Genomic DNA, 8,217 nt, shown 5'->3' with positions numbered 1-8,217 from the left:
TTTGGAAAGCTTGATGTTGTGGAGGGACCTAAAAGAAGACTTCTGTTTTGTCTCCCTGAAATGCAATGATGCAATTGCAAATTGTCTCTCTGACGCGTCACTCTCTTATTGGTTCTTAGATAACATTCCCGTGGCCCCACTTGCGTTGTGATATATTAAAGTTGCTGCTTTTACCACCATCCGTCTTCGAGATTCTTTCTCTACGTGCAATAACATCAAAGTTCTTTGACCCAAAAAAAAAAAACAAGAGTAATTAAGATTTTGAAAAGATAAATTTGGAAGACAAGGTGCGAAGTGGTACGGAGCAGGAATAAATCAGTTGCCTTTAGCCGTTTAGGGTTTGATGGGACCAATTCAATTATATTTACAACGTTATAAATGTAAATTACATAAACTTTAACAAAAAAGAAGAAGAAGGTAATTTACATAATGCATAATTTGTGTGTATCTTTCACAGAGTCTTCCCTCATGCACTTACCATTTTCTTTCTACTTAACCATGATAATTAATCAGAATTGGTATTAGCTCGTTTTCCGATTCGTTTTGCGTCTCGTTATCATCATGGCATTATTGAGGTGACGTAAACTGAATAATGAAAAAGAGCCTAAGGAATAAATTGGGAAAGAAGAGTTCTTTAATTAGGTCCCAAACATAAAAACCTGCAGAAATGAAGACGCAGACCATTTTTGCACCTTTTTCTGTTCCTCCACTCACCCCTCATAATCTGCAGAATTTACCCTCTCTACCAAAAGTATCCAAATACACATGTATTATATTGATCCCGTACGTGTTGCATTCGTTTTACAGTGAGTGATAGTAAACTTTTGGAATTGTATAAGAAATCCCCGTGAGATGTGGCTAAACAATGCACACGATAAATACGATGCAAAAACGATATGTGAATAAGAAACACTTTTGGAGAAACTTGATATCAAGACATTTATGTAAATAATCAAATATCGTAGTGAGAATGAGACTATGACAGTATAAATCCATGTGAATATATGGTTTTACAGTAGATTAGGACGTCTCATATATATATCAAGTGTACTAATTTATATCAATCATAGCAATGAAATGATACCATATACATATATCACTACTAAAAATGGCTCAAATTGAAACATATTTGTTAAAGACATGTGCATGTCTGATTTTTGTGCCCAAAGGCACATGAAACCTCATTAATACATGTCTTCACCAAAATTCCAATATAAAGGTTTTTAAAAACTTGTCCAATTCGACTAAATGTTTAATTAAACGTCAAACATAAAAATAAAGTAATGTCAAAAGGTGACAAGAACAAGGCTGAGTTTAACGATCACAGTTGAAAACTGCCAGCTGGGAAGCTGTTGATGTGAGCTTTTAAAGAGACAGGCTCATTGACTTTTTTACAGTTGAAAATTGGAGTATATTATTATTACATTCAAATAATTAACCCAACATTACAATGAGAACTTCTCTTCTAGAAAAACTGTTATAAATAATAAAAGATCAGGTAACAAGTGATGAGTTTATAAAGGAATCATTATCTCCCGTTAATTACTTTTTCACAACACAGATTACTACGTTATACTCTCCTCCTCGGAAGATTGACTTTAAGCCCTAATTCTAACGTAAGGATCTAAACAAAAAAAAAGGTTTTAAATTGCTTATCTCTCTCTCTCTATGTGGAATTCAAGATCTTGGGTTGGAGAAGAAGTGCGTACCAGTCATGAAAGTGTTGATGGGAGTAGGATAATTAAGAGAGGCAGGATCGATGTAATGATCTGAATTGGAACCAACAACTCCATTGTTGCAGCTCACGTTTGGGCTTGATGAAGAGGCCGATGGGCCTGCTGTTATGAGGTTCAACGGCTGAGATCCACCGCCTGAGGAGCTTCTCTCGGCCGGGCCTTGGTCGTAGAGAATACCTTTGAAGACGTGACCGCCTATACTCACAGCTGTTTTGTACGCATACTCCTCTTCTTCATCATCTACAGAACTCACACGCACGCACCGGAAAATTGCCGGCGAGCTCACTTCCGGCGGAAAGCTCCCAATCTCTAACCCTAGGTGTGTAGCAAATAATAACAGGTTTGGTTATTAATTAAGAAAAAAGGGCTTAGCAGAAAAATATTATAAACATTATAAATATCAAGATCGGCGAGAACAGTTTCTTCCTGTCAATCCAAGAGTCAGTTTTACTCATATACAGTAGTATGTTAATAAATAAACAAATAAATAAAAGAAGAAAATTATAAACATTTTTTTTTCTTTCTCGAAAATGGAAAAAGAAGAACAAAAAAGCTGATCAAACAGAATAGGGTTTCTGTTTCTGCAATTGAATACAAAACTCTCACTATTACGTTCAGATTTGAATAAACTCATGAATACAAAAGGGGAACAAAGAGCATAAAATAAAATAAAAATTAGTGATACCTGAGGAGGTGTTATTAGTAGGTATACGAGTACAGACAAGGGAATCGGATCTCGACGGGAAATGCTCTCTCTGCCGTTTAGGGACGCTCTCAACCTGCGGCTGCGACTGCGACTGCGGTTGTTGACCGGATGCAAGCTGCTGCTGGCGTTCTCGGCGTTTAGCGGCAGGAACCCAGGTGCTCTTGACGTGAGTGGAACACTCGAGGCCTCGGCTCTTGCAACAAGTCCGACATCTCATGTGCGTGCAGTCTTTCTTAGCCTGATTACCACAATCCTGGCAGCTGGGTCCACCGCCGCTGCTACCGTTTCTCATCATCATCAAGGCCCCGCCGGAAGTTTCAATTGAGTTCCGGTTGCTTGGTCCGACACCTAAACCTGCAGCAGAAGTGTAAAGATCCAATCTTTGTTGCTGTTGCTGCTGGAATATGATCTCTTGATTGTTTGGGTGTTGCCATAGCTCAAGGGTTCCTTTGTAAGAAGAAGGAGCGACGACATCTCCACCACCAGCGTTTGCGTTAGAGTTAGGGTTTCTGCACCAAAGCCAAGATTCTGTTCCCGAAGGAGAAGGGTTATTATTGGTTCTGTGGTCTTGGCTGTTTCCTCTTCCTCCGCCGTGTCCTAGCGAGAAAAAGCCTGCCATATTCCGACACCACCAGCCATATATTACCAATTTCGACAAGGGCTTCGCTTTACCACATATCTAGACGTACAAATTAAGATCTTGACTTTCAGAGTGAGAATTAATCTACCCAAAGATCTGAATAGAAGAAGATATAGATCTCTCTCTCGGAAGATCTAATTCTCTTACGCTCTCTCTCTCTATATATATCTGAGAGGATGAAGAAGACGAAAGAGATTAAATGTGTAGAGTATGTCTGTGATCTAGGGTTTGTTTAGAAATCGGACAGAGAGAGAGAGAGAGAGAGAGAGCTTTTGGTGGTACTGAGAGAAAAGTTAGGTTGTCGGTATGAGAGGGTAATATTTATTTAAGGGTTTCTCGCTCTCTGTCTCTGAGAGAGATCTGTTTCTTTCTCTGTGTCTCGGCTCTCTGCAACGCCGCCATGACCTTAATACTCTCTCACTCACTTCTCCCTTCTCTTATTAAATTCTTTGTCCCCTCTCTCTCTCTCTCTCTTCTTTTTTTGTTTGTTTTCTTCTTAATTACAACAAGTATCACAAAACACTTGTCGAACAAAATATATCTCACCGTTGAAACATCACGTGTCCAGGATCCTACGGTGAAAATATTGCTACGTATGCAAACTTCGGCTTTTAGTCTCTCCGTCTTTTCTACCGGAAAACACGCTGCCTCTTCCTTTCTTGGTCTGTTTGTGTTTTACCAAAATGCTCTCAAGTCTCAACAACCAAAAATTCTTATAAGTAAGTATTATTTTCTTCTTACTCGAAATTATTTAACTTATATTTTTAGATCTTTATTATTATAATTTTTGGTATATCGAAAAAATATGAACGGGTTTTCCTATTATAAATTTGTGTAAGAGGGCAAAACAAAAAAAAGATTATAATTTGTCCAATCGATAGTTCAGTATAAAAATAAGAAATCTGTATTTCTGTAATAATACGTACCAATAAAAATTGTGTACTTAAGCTAAAATTGTTAAAATAAATCTAACTCCATTTATGGGTGTAGTTGAGGACTGAGGATAGGAACACCAATTATCGGGTATAGTTGTATCTTTTTAGATTCTCTCTAGTTAGATTCGATGCTATTTTTTTTTTTATATTATATTATTATCGAAATCTTGTTTTGGTTGCATATAGTGTAGTGTACCTGTGACTTCAAATTAAGTACGCATAAAGGTTGCAGCTGGAAAACAGATGCTTAGACCATCTTTCCAAGGAACCAAATTACTACTCCATTATACTACTAGTATTTCTTACTATTATAATACAAAATCTGATAATGGACACCTGTTACGTTCTCCATTATTTGTGTCGTTTAATAATGTGTAAATAGTACTTAAAATATGTATGTATACAATCATACTCTGAAATATTATTGCCCGAACACCCATCAAACAAAATCAATTATTTATGTATGCAATTGTAATGTGTTTTGAGTGAATGAAAATGAGATTGAATTTGATGAGTAGATGCAATCATTTACGACCGAGAAATTAAAGATATGGATCGGTGGGCAAAAGGGAATGTGATAATTCTCTCGGATTTTATTCTTGTATATATGTAACTAAATTAATTTTATTCTTGTATATATGTAACTAAATTACAAATCCGCAAATTCCAAATTTATGGGTAATACCAATTATCAATGCAAATAGCAACAAACTCGCATAATGAAAGACTCATCATTAGCCAAAAAAACTAGTTCACTACTAGTAGTATTAGTTTTCTTTGATTCTGGAATGTGAATCTTGAAATTAGTACTATAAAACAACAAATAGAAGAGTTTTCCCCAAAAAGAAAAGGTACACTTAAAGTCTCTTCTCGAGCACTGTGTTCCTTTCTTTAAGCTTTGAAGTTTGAATCTCTTAAGTTAAACAAATTTTCATGAAAGTTCCTAACATTTTTTAAAACTGTTTAACCTTATATCCGCTTAATTAATGTCCTAGCAAATTTTTAAAGTTTGTGGAATTCTCCACTACTTTTTTTTTCTGCCATTTATCTGCACTTCAAACGCAACTAGTCATCTACCATTCTACTTGAACCGGAGCTGTAAGATGTACATAAAAGAAGGAAATATGGAAAGAACTTTATAAACTCGAGAATAAAGAAAAGTGAGTTTGGAGCATATATAGTGTTTGTTGGCTTCTTAATATCACTTGTATATTATGTATACCATTAAAAAATAAAAGAAAAAGGTGACCTTCTTAATATATATATATACTCTCTTACATAGGCAGAAAGAAAGAGTGTTTACCACAAAAAGGGTACGCACTGGTTTGGTTTTTTCGGCTTTGCAATTGAAAAAGAAGGACAGAAAATATTTGATTGCTTATGTTTCTTTTGTTTCAAAGGCAGAAAAGCCAATAACGGAGCTAAGTGTATCTTTACATTCTCTTCTGATCAATTGTTGTTTCTGTTGTGTGTATTCTCTATCATTTCACAAAAATAATAAACAAAGACTGTCCTTCACCACAATCTTGCTTCATCAGAAGCTGCAAATTTCAGGCGTAACGTATATGATATAACGTACATATATATTATATTATTGTTATATATTTGTCCTAAGCATCAGATTTTATAAACGTATTGTGTCCACATGGAACCCATCTCACCTTCAGATGTCTCTTTAACATATATGTGTGTATATATATATATATATATCTCATTACTAAAATGATTTCAACTGTGAAAAAAGCTTGGATCCGATTGGTAACGTAGCCAAAACTGTAAGCTGAAAATTTAAGCTGTTACGGAATAATGCAAAGCTCTAAGAAAGAGCTGTATGTGAAAGTTGTACCAAAAAGCTGAAAATAAAACTTTTAATAAAATTTTTGGTAAAGTTTTTGTGATTGGTAAAAATTTAAAGTTGTACTAGTTGTAATACTTTATTTAAGTTCAGTACCAAAATCTCTTAAGTGAAGTATGAGATTTGGTTCATGGTGGGTCCCGAGGAAGTGGAGTCATCGTTCCTCCAAATGTCATGCTCAAGCTCATGCACATGCAGACGCGTCTTCTCTTTCTAAACTGATGATATTGGATGTAACAAATCTACTTATATAATCCCACTCTACTCTCGGTACTCACTTTAATCCAAAGTATCGCTAACCCAAACGGTGATAAGATAACCACCTCACAAAACTCCACCAAAACAGTTTTGCTGTTGAAAATGGCAAAACTATAAAGTTGATTCATCGAGTCGTGGCTCGACTTAAAGAAAGTCCCCACACTAGAACGACTCAAAGTTAATAGAGGCTGCTGAAAAAAATAGGACCACGATTTTTCACGCCTAATTTTCTTAATTTCACTATATATTGTGCATACCTTGTTAACTGCGAAGTTGCAAACCCTAATGGCCTAAGGCTAGCGCTAGCTTTCATATTTACAACATCTTCTTCTAAAGTTTTATTTTTCACCCATTTAAAAATCAAGCATGGAAACATAAATCACAAAATAAGCTGAGAATCGAATAGTGACGGTATTTATGATACAATATTGTTTCGAAATGGTTGTGTTTGAGTTAATTTTACTTAAATCTTATTGTCTATTTAATTGTAAGGATATACTAATAAACAAATGATTTGAACGAATAAAAGGTTTTTTGGAGAAGGGTAATTATAGAATTTCCAGAAAAGAATTTGTTGTTCGTTATAATATTTTTAAAAACATTATACAATTGCAAAATAGGATCACATACAGTCATGTACATCTCATACAAAGGAATAAATGCCCATAAATTTTACATTACTTTTTTTCTATAAAAAATAGTATAAATCAAACATTTAGATATGATTATTGTAGGAAATTAATTAAGAAGAAAAGTAGAGTGTGATTGAAGTGATATTGTGTAAAGTAGATAGTGTTGACACAGATGATAATGAAAAAGAAAAATCAACTGAAAGATTAGTATCACAATAAAGTTTGGAAGGAAGAGACATATATATACCGTCCGATCATGTAGTAGCATATATACCGTCCGATCATGTATAAAGAGGGGGAGAGAGAGAGAGAGAGAGAGAGCAATCACACCGACCAGAATAGTAACTTGGTAAACGTCCATGCTTTTTTGGCCTTTTAACTCCTTTTTTTCTTCATCTTTTATTTTTGAATAAATCAATCTAGTAGAGAATTTTCATACTTTATATGTTCATCTAAATAATTAGAACACTCCTCGCTTTCACGTTCGCATTTGAGTACGTAGTCCACTAGCGTGGCCCAAAATTCTATAACCATCATTTTGTTTTTGTTTTTTCCTCTTCTTTTGATTTTACAATCATCATCAAATCTATGGATGTATAGGCTGCTGATTAAGCATGGGACGTTTACACTTTAAAAGAAAGAATAAAGCGTTTGGTGGAGAAATAATTGGGCTTTGGTGAGTAAAACATTTGGGCTAAAAGAAATAAACTGGGCCAAGGAAGGCCCTTTTAAACGCCACGTACGTCAGGGGATCGGGCCAAGCGTTTCCGATTCCGATTCCGATTGCTGAGCTATGAGCGGGTAATCGGAGCTACTACATAACGACGACGAGGCAGCGTTGATATCTATATATATTAACTAGCCAAAGTGATTGATGATTCTTCGATTGAAGAACCAGACGCTCGGCAAACTCAATCCGACTCGTTCCTACTTATCTTATTTGGTTCTCCGACGAGATTCGCACTCGCAGATTCGTACCAAACCCGATCACGATCGCCGGAGAAGAGAGTACGAGGGAAGCGAAAAGTCGAAGAAGAAGGAACATGACGGTTTGTTTCTGTGCAAGAGTAAAGGCCAACACCTTCTTACCAACACCAGAATCCTCGACGCCATCGTCCGTAGCTCAGATATCAGGCCGACGGATACAGTCTTGGAGATCGGACCTGGTACTGGGAATCTCACGATGAAGCTCCTTGAAGCTTCCCAGAATGTCGTCGCCGTTGAGTTAGATAAGCGTATGGTGGAGATTCTCCGGAAAAGGGTTTCCGACAATGGCTTTGCTGATAAACTTACGGTAAAATCTTGCTTATTCCTTTGATTTGCCTTTAATGTTGCTACTAAGATTGGTTTAGGGAACGAGATTAGTTTTTTTAAGCGCACGCAAACTGTTCGATGAAATGCCCAAGAGAAGACATATTAACTAATAAACCTCTTTTTTTTTTTTTTTTTTTAATT

At 35.9% G+C, this 8,217-nt stretch overlaps 2 protein-coding genes across 2 annotated transcripts in view; one reads left to right on the top strand and one right to left on the bottom strand.

Annotated features, from left to right (window-relative positions):
• Window positions 1,398-3,720, bottom strand: LOC104762940 (protein SHORT INTERNODES). The gene is made up of 2 exons (XM_010486356.2): window positions 2,422-3,720; window positions 1,398-2,051 (listed from the first exon to the last, which is right to left on the bottom strand). Exons 1-2 carry the CDS (start codon window positions 3,059-3,061, stop codon window positions 1,678-1,680), a joined length of 1,014 nt encoding a protein of 337 aa, XP_010484658.1. The 5' UTR covers window positions 3,062-3,720; the 3' UTR covers window positions 1,398-1,677.
• LOC104762939 (ribosomal RNA small subunit methyltransferase, mitochondrial-like) overlaps window positions 7,448-8,217 on the top strand; it is a 1,690-nt gene continuing 920 nt past the window's right edge. The window contains exon 1 of the mRNA XM_010486355.2: window positions 7,448-8,056. Within this exon, the coding sequence (XP_010484657.1) occupies window positions 7,637-8,056 (420 nt within the window). The 5' untranslated portion in view covers window positions 7,448-7,636. The remainder of the gene's footprint in view (window positions 8,057-8,217) is intronic.

The sequence above is a fragment of the Camelina sativa genome, chromosome 18 (genome assembly GCF_000633955.1).
Source record: "Camelina sativa cultivar DH55 chromosome 18, Cs, whole genome shotgun sequence".
Taxonomy (NCBI): Eukaryota; Viridiplantae; Streptophyta; class Magnoliopsida; order Brassicales; family Brassicaceae; genus Camelina; species Camelina sativa.
The sequence above is the reverse complement of the archived record's forward strand: the minus strand, read 5'-3'. Positions and strand labels throughout refer to the sequence as shown.

What these genes read in the sequence shown, in the direction of transcription:
- LOC104762940 (XM_010486356.2), bottom strand. Translation starts at nt 3,061, where the DNA reads ATGGCAGGCTTTTTCTCGCTAGGACACGGCGGAGGAAGAGGAAACAGC. An exon ending in TACTAATAACACCTCCTCAG is followed by an intron (nt 2,052 to 2,421) that starts GTATCACTAATT and finishes CTACACACCTAG; the next exon opens with GGTTAGAGATTGGGAGCTTT.